General features: G+C 36.1%; 8 protein-coding genes across 11 annotated transcripts; 2 read left to right on the top strand and 6 right to left on the bottom strand.

The window, feature by feature from the left end:
- The first annotated feature begins 7 nt into the window (after positions 1-7).
- Positions 8-956, top strand: LOC117781937. 3 transcript variants are annotated; one of them, XM_034618825.1, is made up of 3 exons: positions 8-146; positions 207-647; positions 713-956. In XM_034618825.1, the coding sequence occupies exons 1-3, from the start codon at positions 110-112 to the stop codon at positions 841-843; spliced, it is 609 nt and encodes a 202-aa protein (XP_034474716.1). In that variant the 5' UTR covers positions 8-109; the 3' UTR covers positions 844-956. The 3 variants fall into 3 exon arrangements, with proteins under 3 accessions (XP_034474716.1, XP_034474717.1, XP_034474715.1); XM_034618826.1 differs by having other exon boundaries at positions 44-146; positions 210-647; XM_034618824.1 differs by having other exon boundaries at positions 46-146; positions 204-647.
- Positions 845-2,079, bottom strand: LOC117781936. 2 transcript variants are annotated; one of them, XM_034618822.1, is made up of 2 exons: positions 1,341-2,079; positions 845-1,236 (listed from the first exon to the last, which is right to left on the bottom strand). In XM_034618822.1, exons 1-2 carry the CDS (start codon positions 2,016-2,018, stop codon positions 1,117-1,119), a joined length of 798 nt encoding a protein of 265 aa, XP_034474713.1. In that variant the 5' UTR covers positions 2,019-2,079; the 3' UTR covers positions 845-1,116. The 2 variants fall into 2 exon arrangements, with proteins under 2 accessions (XP_034474713.1, XP_034474714.1); XM_034618823.1 differs by having other exon boundaries at positions 845-1,233.
- Positions 2,080-2,426: 347 nt separating this feature from the next.
- Positions 2,427-2,783, bottom strand: LOC117780083. The gene has a single exon (XM_034616483.1). It carries the CDS (start codon positions 2,744-2,746, stop codon positions 2,501-2,503), a length of 246 nt encoding a protein of 81 aa, XP_034472374.1. The 5' UTR covers positions 2,747-2,783; the 3' UTR covers positions 2,427-2,500.
- Positions 2,723-3,172, bottom strand: LOC117780082 (protein CEBPZOS). The gene is made up of 2 exons (XM_034616480.1): positions 3,006-3,172; positions 2,723-2,916 (listed from the first exon to the last, which is right to left on the bottom strand). Exons 1-2 carry the CDS (start codon positions 3,133-3,135, stop codon positions 2,771-2,773), a joined length of 276 nt encoding a protein of 91 aa, XP_034472371.1. The 5' UTR covers positions 3,136-3,172; the 3' UTR covers positions 2,723-2,770.
- Positions 3,173-5,451: 2,279 nt separating this feature from the next.
- Positions 5,452-6,230, top strand: LOC117779979 (succinate dehydrogenase assembly factor 4, mitochondrial). The gene is made up of 2 exons (XM_034616338.1): positions 5,452-5,701; positions 5,790-6,230. Exons 1-2 carry the CDS (start codon positions 5,647-5,649, stop codon positions 6,089-6,091), a joined length of 357 nt encoding a protein of 118 aa, XP_034472229.1. The 5' UTR covers positions 5,452-5,646; the 3' UTR covers positions 6,092-6,230.
- Positions 6,201-12,338, bottom strand: LOC117779978 (WW domain-containing oxidoreductase). The gene is made up of 6 exons (XM_034616337.1): positions 12,177-12,338; positions 11,603-12,112; positions 11,361-11,540; positions 6,739-6,868; positions 6,519-6,647; positions 6,201-6,453 (listed from the first exon to the last, which is right to left on the bottom strand). Exons 1-6 carry the CDS (start codon positions 12,266-12,268, stop codon positions 6,265-6,267), a joined length of 1,230 nt encoding a protein of 409 aa, XP_034472228.1. The 5' UTR covers positions 12,269-12,338; the 3' UTR covers positions 6,201-6,264.
- A 725-nt stretch (positions 12,339-13,063) lies between these two features.
- LOC117779977 (serine protease inhibitor 28Dc) lies at positions 13,064-15,309 on the bottom strand. The gene is made up of 2 exons (XM_034616336.1): positions 14,491-15,309; positions 13,064-14,209 (listed from the first exon to the last, which is right to left on the bottom strand). The coding sequence occupies exons 1-2, from the start codon at positions 15,168-15,170 to the stop codon at positions 13,243-13,245; spliced, it is 1,647 nt and encodes a 548-aa protein (XP_034472227.1). The 5' UTR covers positions 15,171-15,309; the 3' UTR covers positions 13,064-13,242.
- A 1,043-nt stretch (positions 15,310-16,352) lies between these two features.
- LOC117781042 lies at positions 16,353-17,506 on the bottom strand. The gene is made up of 4 exons (XM_034617758.1): positions 17,250-17,506; positions 16,940-17,184; positions 16,712-16,885; positions 16,353-16,651 (listed from the first exon to the last, which is right to left on the bottom strand). Exons 1-4 carry the CDS (start codon positions 17,472-17,474, stop codon positions 16,441-16,443), a joined length of 855 nt encoding a protein of 284 aa, XP_034473649.1. The 5' UTR covers positions 17,475-17,506; the 3' UTR covers positions 16,353-16,440.
- Positions 17,507-20,346: the final 2,840 nt, after the last annotated feature.

The raw sequence follows: 20,346 nt of genomic DNA, 5'->3' as shown, positions 1-20,346 counted from the left end.
AAAGTAATCGATACCGCCTGACAGCTGTTTAAAATGCTTGTTTGTTTTGTTTTTTTGGTTTGACTTAAATTCTGCTTTTAATTAAAAAAAAACACATAAAAACCGCAGTATGGATCTTTTAAACACTTCCCTAACGCCGGTTCGCTGTGAGTAATGAAATAGAATATTTTATGCAATTCCATCAATTTATATTGCCCTTTCAGTTGTAGACAGCCATCACACACAATCTCCGATCAAGCATAATGCCAATTTGGCTAATTGCAAGGCTCGAATGGAATCGCTGGTAAACGATATAACTAGTAACTATGCCAAATGGAAATTAGCTCATCAGCGGGGAACTTCCTTATGTTACGCTATTGAAGCCAAGAAAACGCGCTGCTTGGAAAAGGCGGATGAAGAGAGCGGTTATTATCCGGAGGATATGATAAGTCCATGTGATAAGCTGGCAGTGATAACATCCATTTTTGTTGATATCGTTAAGAACACCCACGAAATATTGCGCCAAATGCGTGCGCTTATCAAACTCGCTGGTCCTGCATCAAATGTGATCTTCTATCGCACCTGGAAGCTGCAAAAGTTTGTCTCGTTCACTGAGGAACTCTCAAATCGCTATGCACGGGAATCTATTGTAAAGCAGCAAGTGATGCGTAAGTTCTATAAAATACCTTAAAGTTAGTTTTATTATACAAACGGTTTCTTATTCGAATCTCAGAAAATATAGCACACTGCACCACAAGGAGTAAACTTATCGCATATACGACAGCCTGGGAGTTTCCAGATCATGTTGATGCCTATGTCGATTTGGTGTTTCGGCTTCTGGCGGAGGAAGTGAAAACAAAATAAGTTCATTCTGATTGCTTTTAATAATTGTGCTCATCAAATTGTATTTATTAAATGTTAAATCGAGATTTCAATGCAGTTTGTCAGTTTCAATAAACCAATAACATTAAGCTTAACTTTTACTCTATAATATATTGGAATATGCGAAAAAGTAAATCTTTAGACTATAAATGAGAACATAAAAGTTGATTTCATTCAGTGAAATGCTTACAGTCTGATAATACGAGTATCGAGCATTCAAATGCATATGGTAAACAGTAAATATTTGGAATGTTTTTAGATTTTAACCGAGAGATTATCCAAGCTGGGGCTCTGGCTGCGCTTCGACCACCACCAGAACCAGGCACAAGCTGTTCCCAGCGCAATAGCTGTGTAGTATAAAATCTTCAAGTTCTTCTGTAAAAGACAATGGTGTCAAACTTCTTGTGGAACAGGTATATAACGTACTAGGTCAGTCAGGACAAAGAGTTTTATATATATATATAGATTTCCTCCCATACCTCTTTGGTTGGCGATGCATTGCCATTCTGAGTCCTATGTCTATGATCCATTGTCAGCTGTTCCAGTTTGCACAAATCCTTTGCCAGCTCATCTGAGATTGACTGCACGCTGTTTAACGCATCCAAGGCGAAGCGACTCGCATATCGTTTATCTCCCACAATCACATCCTCTGGCGGCATCATCTGCAGCTTGTAGTTGGTGGCCGTCAGTGAGGAGCGCAGGAATGTGAGGTGATTGGCGGCATTGCCAACAATCTGATTGTTGTAGCCTTTAGCAGCATTCGCCTGGCAAATGTAGTCATAGCTAGGATCCTGGTTGGCCAACTGTCCAAACATTTTAATCAATTCTTTGCGGTCCTTGGTCGATGCAAAGCCAAACATCTGCAAATCTTCATCGGTCAGCGAGCCCAGGTCACGGAAACTGATGTTCTCCTCGAGTAGTTTCTCCACATTGTTTGAATTGTTGTAGCCCTGACCTAGCAATAGCTTTATTGATTCATTCTCCCTGCGCTGATCCACTTTCGACCTAGCATTCATCCATGGCCGCCTCTCATTACCGAGAAATGCGCTGTCCAACTCCTGTTGATGTGTTCGTGTTTGGAATTCTTTGCTTGCTCCGAACTGCACGGCCGATGGTCCTCTTGAAGTGGATATTAATGGCACATTATCAGCGGACATATTTTTTATTAATTCTCAGTTTACTTTAATAAAAAACAATTGTAGTTTAAACCAAGAAATAAATCGATTCAGGCGATATGAAATCATCGATGTCTGGTCAGAACATCGAAATTGGTAATTGTCAGGGCTGCAATTGGTCGATGTTTCGATGATTGTAACGATTGCTAAGAACATTATTTAATTAACGTCAAAAAGAAAACTAATAGTATTAAAAAAGAGATGCAAACAAACAATACTTTCTCGAATATATATAAAAAAAAATAAGTTTTATTTATTTCACTACAATGTTTTTGCAGCCCTGGCAATTGGTGCAGGTTTTTTTTTTTTCTAATTTAAATTTAAAATCTACGTAATAATAAAATACCTTTAGTGTGCCAATTTTACTTCTTTGCAATTGTTAAAATTGCAAGTTTCTGATTTTTTATATCAACATTTACATGTATTTCACAGTATAAACAAATTATTACAATACAAATCTAAGTCTAATTATCTTTTTTGTCGGAAGTGGCTGTCCTGTAAATTGGAGTACTTGTTGATGCCGCCTCCTGGAGTTTTTTCATGAACAAAGCCTTCTTTTTTTCATCCTCTGTTAAATGTGTTGGCGATACCGATGCTTTTATACGTTCAATCTTATCGGCGTTGGGTTCCGTGAGCAGCATAAGTCCGTAGCCAATGCCACCAAAACCAACAAGCCAGAGCAAAGATTTGACATACGGATTGCTAGCCATCGGTAATCAAACTACAAATGAAACTTATTCTCTCTTATTAAATTGTGCTGCCTGAGAGCTCCAATTAATTGCGTCCGTTTGCCGTATTGTGCTGTCGCCCACAATTTCCCCGATTTTGTAGTAATACTCAAGTGCAAAGGGATACTCTTCGTTGATATACCGGCGAAAATCTGCACGAGAAACACAAATAATAAATAAATAGAGAGCAGCTTATTATATAAAGCACTTTTCGTGTGGAATGTTGTGTTGTGGCCCTCACCTTGGTCCGTGTTCATGCGATAGTAGAGTCCGTAGCTTGCGGCAAAACAAACAGCTTCCAGCACAAATAGTGTTTTGGCGCTTCCCTTAATAAATCTCCAAATGGCTGATTTTGGCGTCTTCGGCAGCATGGTAAAAGGAAACAAATGTAACACGTAAAATTATTGAAAGCACAGTTGCCAGCTTAGCTTTTTTATAGCTAGACCTGGCTATTTTCAGAATTCGTTTGCTTGAAAAATTTAAAAATTGCTAATAGCTGAATATCTGGATATTTTAAATATATATTAAGCTTAGTTGTGCTGCTAATATTTTTGGTAAAACTCTGCAAAAAGTCTCACAATAACAAATTTAACAGATACAATTTTGTTCCCCCCAAGCCTTGCCAACACTCAGTGCTCAGCACTGGTGAGGAAGACTGCCACACGGTCCAAAAGTTGCCACCCTGTAGAATTTACCGATCTGGCCACTTGCTCTAATTTAATCAAATTGAAAATTTAGTTGCACCCAAGAAAATTCACCTAATTTGAAATTTTTCTCAGTATTGAAGGTAGATTTTTTGGTAAATATCTATTATACGGTTTTCATCTCAAAAAAAAAAAAAAACCACAAATAGGGGGTGATTTATGATGAATTTATCAGTAAAAATTAGATTGGGGACTCACTTGGTTTATTTTTAAAAAATCTTTGAAATTTTCATACAAAATTAAATTTTGCATGGTTGTATTGTGCAATTTGTCACTACTTTTTCCGTTTACCAACACTACTTTTGTAAGCGAATTTGGGTAAGTACCTAATTTTGACTCGCCCGATTTCTAGCCGTTTTCCAACACTATATATAACGGAATCGTGCAAAAAGCTTTAATTTTTATAAAATGTTGTGATGTTACTGCGAGACAGTTTCTTAGACTCATTAAAAGTGAGTTGTTATAATTCTTACAGAGTCACAACGTAATACTCAGTGAAAAGTTGAAGTTTAAACATGTCACGGATAGGATCCATGAGGGGTTTATGGCCATTGGAAGGCTTTACAACCCTTCCAAAGAGGTGGTCCTAGATGAATATGTCCATTTAGATGGGCTGAGGTGAGAAAAAAGCGCCGCAGGCAAAAATTAAAAAAAAAAAAACGCGCGATTTTTTTTAAAAAAATTTTTGCTTACGGCATATATATTTCACATCCTCATGGGAAGACGATGATTACGATTTTGACGCTGATGACGCAGAAGCTGCAGAAGATATATTTTAAAAAGAAATATGCGGTTAACTAATTAAATATTTTTTTAATTTAAAGTTACGGCAACATTTAAACACCAGTACGAAGTAGCGTTGGTAAACAACTATAAATCGGGCGCGTCAATATTAGGTACTTAACCAGATTCGCTTACAAAAGTAGTGTTGGTAAACGGAAAAAGTAGTGACAAATTGCACAATACAACCATGCAAAATTTAATTTTGTATGAAAATTTCAAAGATTTTTTAAAAATAAACCAAGTGAGTCCCCAATCTAATTTTTACTGATAAAGTCATCATAAATCACCCCCTATTTGTGGTTATTTTTTTTTTTGAGATAAGAACCGTATTATAGATAATTAGCGATTTTTTTAAAATTTTTTGTTAGATTTTTGTATATTTTTTCATATATATATTTTTTTTTTTTAGAATTAAATTTGTAACTTCTTTCCCCTGTGGGTGTCGAACTTCAAACCTTCATAAAATTGTTTTTCTTAATTTAATCTAATTTCGATTTTCAGATATTCATAAAATTATTAATTTATTTAAAAGGTATTTCATAATTAAAGTTTACATTCACCTACATTTAAATTTTCCTGTGTGGCCACACGCGACCAATAACGCGTTTTAATTAATACTGATTCAGTATTTTTTAACTACCATCTCCTCACATAACGCGCGCAGTTTATAAATTTTTTAGTTTATTTTTTTAAAATAGTTGACTAGTTGCTTCGCAAATTCAGCTATATTGCAAATGCTTTTCAGCCAGAAACATCTATTTATTTCTCTAAAAAGTTGGAAACAGTGCTGAAAGTGAAGCACCGATAAAATTGTTGCTTATGAAATTGTATGCATGAAAGGCCTGCAAAACAAATCGTCACAGAATATCGAAAGCGCAAAATTTATATCAATATCGATATATTGACAAGAATAAGATACCTAAAAGATTACATTACGCGCAATAATTGAATAATTGAATGAGGATTATCAAAAACTACAGAGCAATGCAATAAAAAAACAATATGCAAGACTATATGATGTTTATAGTCTATCGAATTTATGACGTAGACAGTCCAAGAATCGCGGTAATTTCGATAGTAATCACAATCGGCAAGCAATACGTAACAAGCATAAAAAGCAAGGCGCAAAGTGGTGTATATAGCGAAACGTGCTGTTTTTGAAGCAATCGTAGCAGCAGCAACCGATGCAGAAGCAGCGGAATAAAGAAATAAAGGCAGCGCACTAGCATAAAGCCTATATAAACAACGAGCTCTTGCGCATTTGCCACAAACGCGAAGAAGCCGAGCAAGTGACAACACTGTGAGATACAACAATAACAACAAGTAATCGTAGAAAACTACCGGTACATTGAATAACTGAACTGCTGTAAAGAACAAAGCTTGAAATTTGACAAAATGCAATCGATGGCAAAACAATCTCTGCGTGCCCTACCGCAAATGGGCAAACAAGGTGTGTGTGTGTGGGTGTTAGTGTTGTGTGTGTGTGGGAGTAATTCTATTTATATTCATATTCGAAAATGTTTTTGTTTTCAAATTAGTGAGCTACCTGTCAACCAACACTGCCTGCCGGGCATCAGCTGGCGGCAATGACAGTGTAGTGGAGATTAAGGAGCCCAAGACAACCTCGGAAAAGTTCATGGCATTCCAAAAGAAACTTCGTGCCAAGACGCCCTTGGGTAAATTAGACGAGTTCTCGCGCCATCCCTACCAGGAAAAGGAGCCACTGAAGCCCTGGCCCAATTCAACAAATCCGTACACAGGCGAAATCGGCGGACCCGCTGGACCAGAACCAACACGCTATGGCGACTGGGAGCGCAAAGGTCGTGTCTCTGATTTCTAGTCCATGTCAGCACAACAACAACAACAAACTGTTCCTTAGATTGTAGTTAGGCCCGTTTTTCAATGTTAGATTTAAGATTAAGACCATAACAAATTGTATACTCGAAGCATAATTATAAAATGTATAAATATAATGTAATCAAATAAAAACAAAAGTATTTAAACTAATTGAAATTAATGCATTTGTTGTTCCAAAACATCGCTGATTAAACGCTCGCTAAGCTGCCACAACTGTTGCTGCAAGGCTGCGGACTTTGCCAACTTGCTGGGCTCGCAGAAGTAGCAATTGTTAAAGTACAGACCCGATAGGCCGGTTAACTCGTTCGCCGTTGCACAGTAGATGCTTGTGGCAGCCGCTTGTTGCTGCAACAGAATAACATCATGTTAAGTGAAAGTCTTTCTCCCATCATTTTACCCATTGCACTCACCAGGGATTTGGTAAAGGGTCGCACAAAGGCAAAAAGCAGACGATAGAACCAATAATTACGTGACAGCTGCGTGGACACCATATTGCCAGGATGCACTGAGAATACTGAAATACCCCGATGTTTCCAACGCTACAAAAATTATTTTAAAAAATTAGGTCAGTTAGGTCCCATTACTATACACATATATATGTTCAATATCCAATCGGGCAGTATGACTCACTTGTGCAAGCTCCTGGGCAAACAGGACATTGCATAGCTTGGCATTGTTGTAGGCCATCATGCTCCAATATTTCTCCGCTGGGGGTGATAGGTGTTGCAGTGTTAGATTGTCCACCGGCAGATTGGCAAACCTATAAGTAAAGTATATATACACATGTATGTATGTACAGCGACTCACAGCTTATTTGGCCCACTACATTTTTAATAGTGTTTTGTTTTTAATGCCCAATTCAGGTAATTTATATGAATGTATATATAAATAAAATAAATTAATTTAATTTATTGTATATCATTCCCATTTAAAGACAAATTAATCAAAATTTGTAATATACTTATGTAAATATGCAGCCAAAGGGAAGGTTAAAGAGAAGCAATTCAAGTTTATTTTAATAAAACGCAGTTCTGGGTTATTTTGTTCTGTGGTATGGTTGCTTGATTTGTTTTCGTTTTTGTTTTGGTTTGTGCTGTACATCGTTCATAGCCGGCTTACAATACATACACTCAGCGCAAGATATATTCGTACGCTCACTTTTTATACTATTGTAGGTCAGGTTTACATAGCAAAGAAAAAGGCAAAAAATATATCCGTTAAAGTCAACAAATATGAGACCGAAGAATCAGACAAAAATTATTCGTGCAGCAGGTTAGTGCATTTTAAATACTCCCATTTACATAATTTTAATTTGTTTTTTTTTTTTTTTTAAACATGTAGTAAAATTATTCCTAATCAATTGCCTAATCCATCAGTACTTTCTTTATATGAAGTGCCGAGTGTTAGGATGTATGTTCGCAGTCTGTGAAGCCGAGCTGGAGTTCATTGTTCTCATTTACTACGTTTATACAGTGCCTTAAGTTGCTTTGATTGAAAGCGAGTTACCTTAAACCGGCTTTATAAACACTTTTTTACTGCGCTTTAACGTTAACAGTGATTTAGCGAAGCTCGCTTTTTAAACTCGTCGCTAATTTCTACGCCGCTTTAAATGAACGTATAAACACTTATCGCTTGGAAAATGTACTACAAAACGAACTGTTTCTCATATACAACTAATAAGTGCCATTGAAAATGCAACGATATACTTAATATTTAATTATTACACAATAATAACAAACTAAAGTCGCTGGTATAAACACTTAAAAGAATGTGGTGTAAGAACAAACGTTGTAGGTTAAAATCAGGTTTAACTGCCCTCGGGGTTCTTAAGCTTCATAAAATTAAATTCATTAAATTAAATATTCGAGTTAAAAATTGCAGGAGCCAAAAAAAGTAAAATTTAAAAAATAAAATTAAAATATTTTTTTTTTATGCAAAGCTATTAAAAACAGTCATTAAAAAATATGGATTATGGTTTTCAAAAATGTAAGTCAATATTCAAGCTTAATATTTGCGTATAACCAGACACTTACAAATTAATAGTTGAAGATACAGTGGTAAGAAGAAAACTGCTTGTTGTGTCAATACTTTAGTTTGACAGTGTATGTATGTATATTTACATACACATATGCATAGCATCATCCAGTCGAACCCATTGTGGACTTTGCACCCACCGGCCGGACGCAAACAAGTCTTGATTGACTTTGCCGTTGTTTTTATTGTTGTTGTTGTTGTTGTACATAGTCTTTGTGGTTGTTGTTATTATTTCTCTGTTGTCTGTGGCGTCGTTCAACGCTCGTTAATGAGATGCAAGAGACGAATCCATGACAGAAGTTCAGGCCATGATTGTGACTAAGGCGCCTACAGACAAAGCAACAAAGTGTCCTATCACAAAGCACAATAACAACAAAGCTATGCAAGATAAAAACAATGTCCAATAAGAATTTAACGCCTTACACTTCCAGTTTTAGCGCAAGCGCAAGTCGTGTAAGCCTAGTTTTTTTTTGACTTACAAATTTAAGCGCGCAATAAAAACTATGGACTTTAGAGTTGTTTATTTTTATATTTTTACCGTCCTAGTTGAACCACACATGCATACATATGTGTATGTGTAAGTGTATTTATGTATGATAACGCTGCAAAAAATCCATGCAAATTAATATTAATTAATTTCTTCTTCTTGCTATCGGCCCCTCCATCACCCCTTTGAGCGATAAATGTGTTTTGGTGTAGAAGTACAGTGCGACGGGAAGCTACCGAAATTCTGAGTATCGAAAACCTTGCCAAGTTCCTATCAATCTTTAGAATATGTAGTATATATACTATATACATTTAGATAAATTGTTAATAATAATTTATTATTTATTTTATTATCAGAGTGCACTTTATTATCCATTGTTCGACTTCTGATAATACAAAGCAATTATAAAATTTAAATAAATTTTCCCAGCTCTCTTAAAATACAAAACTTCGGTGTTTGTCCTTCAGAACTGGTTGCCTCCTAATCAATTAACGCCCAGTTGTTCTGACCCCAATAAGAACTCAGCGTCATTCATATTATGCTCAAACATACAGTGGCTCCTAGCTTAACTTAAATTAACTTTTAACTTAAATTATCTTTTAGTTATTAATAATAATAATTCGTTAATTGAAGTTTAAACTTAAACAAATAACCGTATTTTGTTTTATGTACATATCTTATTGTATATCTAGATTAAGCAATAAAAACAAAGTAGAGAATAAAATAATTACGCTGTGACCCACTGTACAATTGTATCTGACCGCATGAATGACTACACTCCAAATATGTGCGTGTGTTGTAAGTAGTTTGTGGCATACATGACTTTCAGCGAGTACTCTGGTGGCGCACGCGACTTTCGGTGCATGCTTCCACGAGATACACAGATACAAAGCTGATCAAAAAAAATTTTAAGCGTAGTACTACGTGAGGAAAACAACGAACGCAGAAGCAGCAAAGAGCAACACAGCTGCAAAAGTACGAAACCACCTCCAACAGCAAAAGCAATAACAACAACTTCAGTTCAATTACGTTTTATGCTTCGTTCGTTGCTTCACGCGAGTTTCGTTACACAGTGTGCCAAAGCATTAATACGAACATCAAACATTTGGCACGCAGCCAGATGTGCGTTTTCTATGGACTCTGTGACACTGTGCATGTGCCCAGCACGTGAATTGAGTCTGTGTGTGTTTGTGGCTTCAACTGATATGATAAAACATTCATACAAAAAAAAAAATGCACAGACATAAATACACATGTATATAATTATGTATTTATGCACATGTGATTGCATGTAAATATATCTTCGTTATACATATAGAAACAGAACTAGTATCCTAAGCATCTGGTAAAATATCTACTAATAATATATTTGGTTCGAATTCACTGGCATACTTCTAGTAAGAAGTATCCAACTCGGCAGTCTTGTTCAAAATAAGTGTGCTACTAAGTAAATAATAAATTTCTGGCGTCGTCATCAAGATTGTTGAGCAAGAAAACAATAAAGATTTCAACGCAAAGTTCAATTGCGTATTGCCTTGAGTCAAGATTAAACAGCAAATCAAACAAAAACGATGCTGCAAGGGCACAGTTTGAAAAGTAATCATTGTTTTTTAATAAAAAAAATAATAGCATCAAGACTATGTACATATAATAAAAGTATGCCTATAATATAGGAAAGTTAATCCTAGGGAATTTTTGCCATTTGCCCGCAATATATATTTTTGGTAAGGTCCCAATTCCCACTAGTATGTATACCAGCAAAAATTTTGTACTGTACGCATTGCATCTATTAATAGTTCGGACACACACGCATCGACGAAAGCACAAACTGATAGCCGCAAGCCAGAGCAAAGTCCAAGCATTAAGTGCAATAAACTTGCTAAAAAGATATAATGCCAAATGCAGTTTGACTATGAGCAACAGTGGTGGGCATAAAAATGCGCATAGCAGGTTAGTTAGTATATGTTAAAGTATTTATAGGTTTAAATATAATCAAAAGCAGTTTAAATACAATAAAATACATAAATATGTAAATAAGGGTGGAGCGAAAAACACTGTTTTTTTTTCGAAACTCCTGTATCATTAGTGGATGAATCGCTATAAAAGCTATATTTGTGCAAAAATTCAATTTTTATGAGGGCATTCTGAAAAAGCCAAAAATTCTAGTTGACTTACGACCTAAGCAACATTATCTTGGTAAACAACTGAATTTAGATTTTAGAATTTAGATTTTTTTAGAATGTGTTGGCAGCTGCTATCATAAATCTATGGTTTTCGCGCTGAGCTTTTTTACTGATCAATAATCTAAGGTCCCCGATTTATTTTACTTGTACTTGCACTCCAAAATTTTATGGCAGGTTCTTGTACACGCCCATATTAAAAAAATGATCAAATGCATTAAAATATTTGACAAAAATAACTTGTCTGCTACATATATTGCACGCAGGAGTCTGTCTAACTAATAGTTACACCTACGACTATAATCAACAGTGGTGAACATAAAAATTAGCATAACAGGCTACTGCCAAATGGAGTACACAGCAATCCACATAGCTGGCTGTTAATATGTACAATGTACATGCATGCAAGTAACGTTTATTAAACTAAAATTAGCATAAAAGGCGGTTGGTTTACTTTAAAAATAGTTTGAATAAAAGCAACAGTGAAAACAGTTTGAATTTATGCTGACTGCAAATGGGGTTTATTTTAAGGATACAACTGTTTTTCTTACCTGTGACTTTCTGAGGATAGGACCACAATGCGAGTATTGTGATCAAAAAGCGACTCCAATTGTATAGTTAGATGGAAATGTGATAGATGCGATACTTGGAATGTTGTCTCGAGACCATCAGTGGTTTTCGTATAAGGCAAAGCAAACACACCAGCATTCAGTATAAGATAATCAATGTGGCTGTAAAATAACATAACAAATATAAATTCTAAATCGAATACACACACTTTGGATTCACACACCTGACAGTTTGCTTGATTTGTGTACTAAACTGTTGCACGGAGTGCAGAGAGCTCAGATTCAAAGCCACTGTGCGGCATCTGGCAGCTGCTGCACATCGATCTTGGCCAATGCGTTTAATGGCCTCCTCGGCAGACGCCAGATTACGGCAGGCGAAGATGATCTCACATCCATGTAGAGCCAATGATCGGGCAGTTTCAAAGCCAATGCCACAATTGGCACCTGTTATAAGGGCCACACGGCCATGCAAATCCTTGCCATGCAACACTTGCAATGCTCCAGTACAAGAGTCGAATCTCTGACGCACTTGTGCCACATCAAGCGTTGGTTCCTCAACGGCAAAAGCCAATCGGGGATCAACATTAGTTCGTTGTTGAGTTTCCTTATTGAGGAACATGAATCGTTTGCTTGTCTCATCATAATATTTCTCCCAGCCAATGGGCAGCTCGCCGGTGATGCGCTTTGAGCGTCCTGTTCTCGGATGCGTCCATTGGGTCGTTTTACTTTGTTGACTGCAGTGCAAATTGTTGAATTTTAAACCACTTTTAATTATAAACTTGCGGCTCAACTACTTACTTTACATAGCAAACAACGCCGTCGTCGGAGGCGCGCTCCTCCCAGCCTGGCGGCAGCTCGTCCTCAGAATCCGAATCTGGCAGAGACATCATGTTGATAAAATTGCAAGTAACAATGAACTCTTAACCCTGGTTAAATAAAGGTGGATTTGTTATGACTCTCAGCTGTTTGCCGGGGTGCTGCCACTCCAGTAAAAATTTCCGATCTGGTTTGTTTTTTTTTATTAAAAAAAATTAGTACATTTTCGAAAAAAGGGTATTCTGAAGTTTTGTACCACTATTTAAAATTTTTTTTAAGCTAGAATTTTTAAAATTTTTGCAAAATCTGTTAAAATTTTCTCGATTTTACGATATTTTCTTCCCGAGGGCTGACGGGCTTCAAACCTTCATTAAAATTTTTGTCTTAATTTTGTCTAATTTCGAAATTAAAATTTTCATTAAATTTATTAATAATTAATGTTTTTGCGTTATTAAATTTTCAATTTTATTCAGTGATGGGCGACAATATCGATAAAATAAGTTGACCATCGATAACATTTAGTCAGGTCATTTAGTTCACTTGTTTTGTTCGTTCGTTCATTCATTAAAATAATCACCTTTACTTAATCTAAATACGAATTTAAATTGTATATTTTAATTATAATCTAATTGCAAAAATAAACAAGTGGTATTCAATATATTTTTTTATTTAAATTTAAATTGTTACCTTTTTTTCTAGCAATCGAGCTCCAAAAATAGCCAGAACAAGCTATAAAACAGTGAAGCTGTGGGACCTGTTATCGTAATAGTTGCCAGTTATGAAGCAAATGCTATCGAAATTTGAGTGCTCTATACAATGCGCGTAATTTAAAGTTGTGTAACGACTATTTATGGCGAATAAAATAAATATTTAATTTGTCTTGTTTATTTGACTTTCTAGGATCAATTTCAAATATATGTTGTTCAACATATACACAGTTTATGGTCAATTTAATAACAGAAAACTACATATAAATACATACACTCAAGTCACTGCAGCAGACTTGATTTTACTTAAGTTAAATTAAGTAGGAAAGTTTCTTAGTGAGCTAGTTCTCAGACACTGAACTCACTTTGGCTGCGGGAGGCTCATTAATTATGCCATAAAATAATGGAAGCTTTGTCAGATCGTGACGCACCAACACAATGAAGGGTGTCTCGGCACGGAACAACACTTCGGGGCCAGACTTTTTCAAAATGGCGGCCGAAGCGGCGGCAGCTTCCGTTCCTTGCTCATTAACAACAAAGTCAACCTTGTGTAAAATATCCGAAACAATAAGATCGGAGGGCGGTGTTGGTACTTTTGATAATGATGCGGCTTCTCGCTGTGCTGACAGATTATATAAGCTGGCCAAACCGTCAGATTGTGAGCGATCTGTTGCTATCGCTTTAGCAGTAGTAACTCCGCTTGAGCTAATCAGCGATAAATCATTTTGAATCGGACTGAAGATTCCTCCGATGCCCATGCGTTGCAGTATGCTGTTCAGTTTAAAAGATTCGGTTATGTGCATCTTTGGGAAGGCCATGATTATGGAACGTCTTGACATTTGGCTGATCATGTTCTCAATTGCATCGGCTGTTAAGCTTTGCTGCAAGTACTCCAATTGCTCCAGCGAAGATCTCATGGGCTGTATAATATACATTGTCGAAAGGTTACCATGATATGGGAGTCCAACAATCCGGCAGTTTAACTGGGAATCCTCATAATAGGGAAATGCACCGGCTCCAACCATCATTTCAACAGGCACCACAGGCTGCGTGTTTTCGCCATTGGGATAGAAGTTCTCCACTTTGGTAGCACCGTTTATAAAATCAATCTCCCACATGGCCTTAAAGTACAACGCATTGGCCATTATAATGCGCGTGCTTTCGGGCAGATCTTCCGTTATAATATTCTCTATTTTGCCCTTTGTATGCTGCTCCACCCAAGAGTTGATATTATATTTCGCAGTCGCCGGTTCTCTTTCAAAATTAAGAACCTGCAGCTCCGAATTGTAGATCTGTGTGATGGCTTGTCTGGAATTATAGTTATAATGATTAACTGTATGTTACAACTGTTGATATTCAGGATGTAATTATTCAATGTATACTATATGCGGATAAAATAGGAATAACTTGGCATTAAATTATTCAAAATCAAAACTAAAATGTTTGATTCGAGTAAAAAAATTCTTATTCATTAGCTGAGAGTGATATGGAAAACCATACTAAAACCAAGTATTCGTACTCGATTTAAGAAAGTCTTAGAAGCGTCGGGAGTTACCAAAAATTTTTTTCTGTGTATTAACTTTTCTTACCTGTAATCTGGATTTAGACTGTAACCCTGCTGGACAAACAGTCCATTGGCGATATGCACTTCCTGGGGGGCATTTCGATTGCGTGGATAATTTCTCAGACTCCTCTTTAAGCTGTCGTTATGCCAATTATCCAGTTGTCGGAGTGGTGAAGTTGTTTGCTTGGTCGGTTGTTGGACATCATTAAGCAATAGGCCAAATTGCTCATGTAGCTTAACCACATCGGATTGGCCAAAAACGCCGACCAGCTCCGAGTAACTGCGTCCCTTGGCACCAAGCAAAAGCAGCGCCAAGGCGGACATGATGCTCAACGGCGAGAATATTGTTGTCTTTCGATAACTGCTCGTTATCTGGCGGGATAAATTCTGCGCAAATCCCAAAACATTTCGAGCGATTTCATCCGAGGCAACGACATCCACATGATCACTTATTCCAGCACTGGGAGCTCCAAAGGAAGGCCCTCGAACCGGAATGTTAGCGACAAGGCCAGGCGATAGCAAAGGCGCTGCTGCTGCCAGATACGGTGGAGCAGCTGTTGATCTTGCCGTATTTGCATTGAATTTCTGAAGATCAGCTTGGTTCTGGTGACTTCGAATATCGGACCATAGATCAGACCCTTGGGAATTTCCAGTAGAGAACAGGCAAACGAAGGCCAACAGGGCACCGCACAACGATCGCAACATTTAGTAAATTTATGCTTATCTTTCAGTTTGTAAATACAATTACAATATGTCTGCTTAATACATACACTTATACGAGCGAGTATATAAATGTATGTATGTGTTTGTGGATGATATGTATGCGTACGCAAATCGCGATTTCAACGACGTATGTTCAACTGAGCTTGTCACGCTCAACGCATTCCATTTTATAAGTTGATGCGAAAAAACTTGTCAGGCTTGGCTCAGCACAGCTGAGATGTGTTCCACAGAGCTCTTTTGATCTCTCTTCAAGTCGAACTGGGAGAAAGAGAGAGCGTGATGACGTTGATGGGCGACGACTCATTGCATTGCTGTCTTACATATTAAACGGTGGGTTATACCCTGTTTTGTTTACATTAATAACTGACTACACAATATGATGTATACTATAACTAAAAGTACTCGTACTCCAGTTAAAATATAATATAGTAAACTATAACAGATGCTGCTGCCTCTTTAACATGGGCATTCCGTATTCGACACTGATTTGTTGCTGTGACGTAGAATTGCGGATATTCTGGTTATACTCGTATTAGTTCGCTCTTCAACCTTAACTTATATGCGGAGAATACTAATAGCTTTTTGGCCATAAATGTTTGAGCAAAATATTTACAAGTCACTTGCACATTATTCTACAAAAATTTCAAGTTTGGGATTATAGCTAATATTACGCTTTGATTTATTGATGTTTGTATTATCAGAAGATTTGTCATAAGCAATGGGGTTCACTGGGAAAGTTCGCTTGTCACAGCTTTTGCCACCTTTGTGGGTGTTTCCCCCCTCTTAAGGTTAAATGCCATTCTTTTGCATAGAAATATGCTATTGGTAAATATATTTCACTAATAAGATCCGTAAAGCATTACAAATCTTATACTTAAAAATTTAACTTCAATTTGTTTAGCTATAAAATTTATTTAAACTGTGGTGAAATGTCAATTTCTGTAAAGGTGTCTTTCGTTGTCGGGGTAATGGATCTTGTAAATATATAGTACATATATATACATACATAAGATTAATAAAAGATAAGCAGACAATTGGAGTAATAATCATCTTTGTTGTCGATACCGAATGAAAAATTTGTATTTATAATATGTAGGTTGCTAGATGATTTCAAGACGATTACAATAATCATCTTTGTTTGCAATAAAAAAAAACAAATGTATATATAATTTTTAGGTTGCTAGATGATTACAAGATATTCGTAGTCAGTTATCGCAATCTTTATTGTCAATTTTACAGTCTCGTCAGCTGCCTAGTAGGTCCAATAAACATTGTCAATGTGCTGAAAGCCCAGTTTCTCAAACATTTTCCGAGAAGGCGTGTTCTCTGTGACTACAGGGGCTAGAACTTCCTGTTTCAGTTCAGATATTTTTTTGGACATGTAACGCACCATTAAACTACCAAGGCCAAGACGCTTATGTGTTTCTCGAACTTGCAGCACGCCCAACGAACCCAATGGCAATCTACAAGATGAAAAAGTTATATGGAGTCGTCTACCCTTATGTAACTGAAAACAAACCCACCTCAAGCACCAGGCTATCAATTTTCCATTGTTATCGCAGGCACCCACCGATATATTGTGATCAATCAAATTTTCCACAAACTTTACAGAACCCTCACCTCGATGTGGCCATATTTCATTTATAGATGGAGCATCTTCAATTTCCAATTTGCGCAGTGTAATACCAGAAGGAGGTCTTTAAAAAAAAAACGATAAACATTTTGAAATTTATAAAAATTCTTGTCCTTACTCTATGGAGAATGCGGCAACAACTTCTTTACTGGCTCTGTACCAAGCTGTTTGTGCAGTTTCTAGCTGCTCATGCTCAAATTTCTTTGTATAGGCAACGACTGCCGGCACTAGACGTTGTCCATAACCATATATCAAATATTCTTTAGCTTTAGTCAAGCAACAGAAAATCAAGCGGCTTAAACGATCAAGATTATGGCTCAAGGTATTAAAGTAGGCAAATTTCAGAGGCCCTCCATGATGTACCTAAAATATATAGTCAAACGCTAACAAACATTGTAACATTTATTTTCTCATATATGTATGCTTACAATCATAATAAAAGTGCCGTCATTTTTCCATTCTTCGTCTAGTGAAAAGCACTTGATATTTAGCTCGGGTGTCTTTTCTATCCATTCGATAAAATTCTTTATTAAATTATATCCAGTTGATTCAGTCCTCTTTGTCGAATAAAGATTCAATAAAATTTTCCACTCATTTGGTGTTATCTGAACAAGGAAATCTGAACTGAAATTCAACTTCAACTTATGCGACATGTCTGTCTTATTGAAAAGCTGTGCAACAACTGAGTACAGAAATTTCAATTGTATTAATGCATAAGAGAGACACAGAGAAAAACTAGCCAAATTCATTTTAAAAGAGTCACACAAAGAAAATTTTCCAAATTGCCCAGTGTTTAGATAACAGCATAATCTTTATAGGTTCTTATCAGTGTGTCATGAAAACATTTTTAAAACATAGATTATATTTAAGGTAATTAATAAATATTTGTTGGAACGTATGTACATTGCAGCAATTCTCTCGAATTGTTTTTACATTGACAAGATTGAAAGAGCATCGATACTGTGATATTATTTCAAATACGGTTGCGATCTCATATATGTATAACTATACATGATGAAATTATAACAAGGTGGTGGCTTTCTCTCTTTCGGCTCTCTTTCGGGTCCGCGATTTTGCTTTTGTTTGGTTTTGTATACTGTTTCGTTTTGTGTGCTGTAAAATAAAAGAAACAAAATAAATAGCAATGCCATGAATATTTATGTAATAATTTCATCATGGTTCTGACATTAGGCTTGAATCGCTAGTCAAGACATCAAAAATGGTACTAATGATAGGGACTGGCATCTCTTGTATCAGCTGTACCATGCCATGCTCCACTCTTTTATGTAAGTGTTGGTTGTATCATGTGGCCTGTTACTCAAAAGAGGGATCGCTAACCAAAGAGATTTAAAAGTTGGCCTAAAATCTTATGTATTAGGCTTAGGGCTGTCGAATACAATTTGTATTTTAATACCCTGTGCGGGAAGGAGGCGTGTCAGACCCCCGAGTCGATATTCTTATGTCCGTCTGTTCGTATGAACTAAAACATCTTAGAGATGGTAAGAGTTAGGCGTACACTTGGAATGTAGTTTCCCTATAATTTCAGGCAGATCCAGTAAATATTAAAATTTTTCCACGCCCACTGTGGGGGGCGTAGATTGCAAAAAACCGAGACTATTAATTAAACTTGGTGGTAATATGTGAATACTGGCAAGTGTCTGCCTATGTCTTGAATATCCTAAACAAATTTTATTCAAATTGGCCCACTATATCATAAAGTTGCCATTCGTAAAAAAAAAGTCTTTGTTAACCTGCGCTCAACTCAACTGATCGAATCGATCAGGGGGCGGAGCTACTTCTGGATAAAAAAAACTTCCCATATTTGAATTCTATAACAGTATTATTTAACTGGCAAAATTTAATTTTGTACTCCAAGGGAAGGCATGTGAAGGCACTTAAAATAAAATTCGCAAAGCATCTCTCAAATTGCAGTGGTTTTATTGTGGCTTATAGCAAGATGCAGTTTGCCGTCCTCGAAATATTTTTGAATTTTAAATTAAGCCTTATAATAATAACAAACAAACCCCCTTCACGTTGTCAGGTTTGCAAATATGCCCAGCCGATTCTCCACCATTGATTTTAATGTCGAATATCTTATCGGAAGCTTATTTAATTCAATTCTTATTTTAAAAATATATATTAGTTTGTGAAAGTATAATGCTCTTTAAGATCGGCTGAGTGATTTTGAAGAAATGTTGAATAAAGCACGCTCCCCTCTAGAGATAAGACTTTTAAAAATGATAGATTTTAAAAAATTACAAAAATTTTGATTATAGGAAAATTTGTTAAGTGGTGGTGACGACTTGGGCTCCAGAAACATTTGGGTCTACGCAAGCACAAGCAAACTCTTTTAATTTTTTGCATTTATTATGTTTGAAAATTCGTTCCTTAATATTTTTTCAACTGATTGTATTTTTGCAATGATTTTTATTATTTTAAGCTGCGTTAGCATCTTTTAAATTACATTATTTTTGGAATACGATACATAAAAAGTTTCTCTATAATTTTTTTTATTTTGAAGGATCTAGGGGGGGGGGGGCAGCTGCCCCCTCCTGCCCATACCTGCGTACACCCCTGATACATAACATTGTTTATAGCTTGATTTTTCACTTTAATAAGTATATTACCATGTTTATAGACCAGCTAAACCTGATTTTAACTCAAATCATTTGTTCTTACAACACATTTTTTTAGGTGTTATTATTGTGTATTAATTAAATATTTAGCATATCGTTGCATTTTCAATGGCACTAAGTAGTTGTATATACAACCATACGGTATTGTAGTACATTTTTAAAGCGATTAGTGTTTATACGTATATTTAAAGCGGCGTAAAAAATTAGCGACAGGTTTAAAAAGCGAGCTTTGCAGAATCCCTGTTAACGTTAAGTCGCATTAAAAAAGTTTTTACAAAGTCGTTCTAAGGTAACTCGCTTTCAATTAAAGCAACTTAATGCACTGTATAAACATGGTATATAATTAGATACATTGTTTATTACTTCGATATTAGTATGTAATAAGATACTAAATTTTTTTTATATTCGATATAAATATGTTATATAACTGAGCGAATTTAATCACTGCGGACGGCAGTTCGCGCTAGTTACGAAAGCAGCACGAAGCTGCGAAAGGCGGTTAACAATATATACAGCTAAATTGGAATTTGCTCCGACTGTCCGATCAGATCGAGCTATATACCGATCAAAAGGTTTAGTCCTAACTTACAAAATGGCACACTAAAACTTTTTCTAACTCACCTGGGTCATGAGATACGGGGGTGTAGGTGGCAGGGGAAAAATTTCAATGATTGCAGCTAATTTAAATGAAAAATACGCGTCGATTGTGGCCTTGATCATCCAAATACGATAACTGGTTCAAAAGAGAAATAAATTTGAAATTTTTAGTGGACTTCTCAAAATGAAATGAAAAGTCAGTTTGTTTGTTTGTCTGTTTGTATCAAAGCGCTAAAAAAGCTTAGATGTAATGATGGGGATCTATTCCATTTCGAAAATCTAGAAATGTTAG

Source organism: Drosophila innubila (genome assembly GCF_004354385.1).
Source record: "Drosophila innubila isolate TH190305 chromosome 2L unlocalized genomic scaffold, UK_Dinn_1.0 4_B_2L, whole genome shotgun sequence".
Lineage (NCBI taxonomy): Eukaryota > Metazoa > Arthropoda > Insecta > Diptera > Drosophilidae > Drosophila > Drosophila innubila.
The sequence above is the reverse complement of the archived record's forward strand: the minus strand, read 5'-3'. Positions and strand labels throughout refer to the sequence as shown.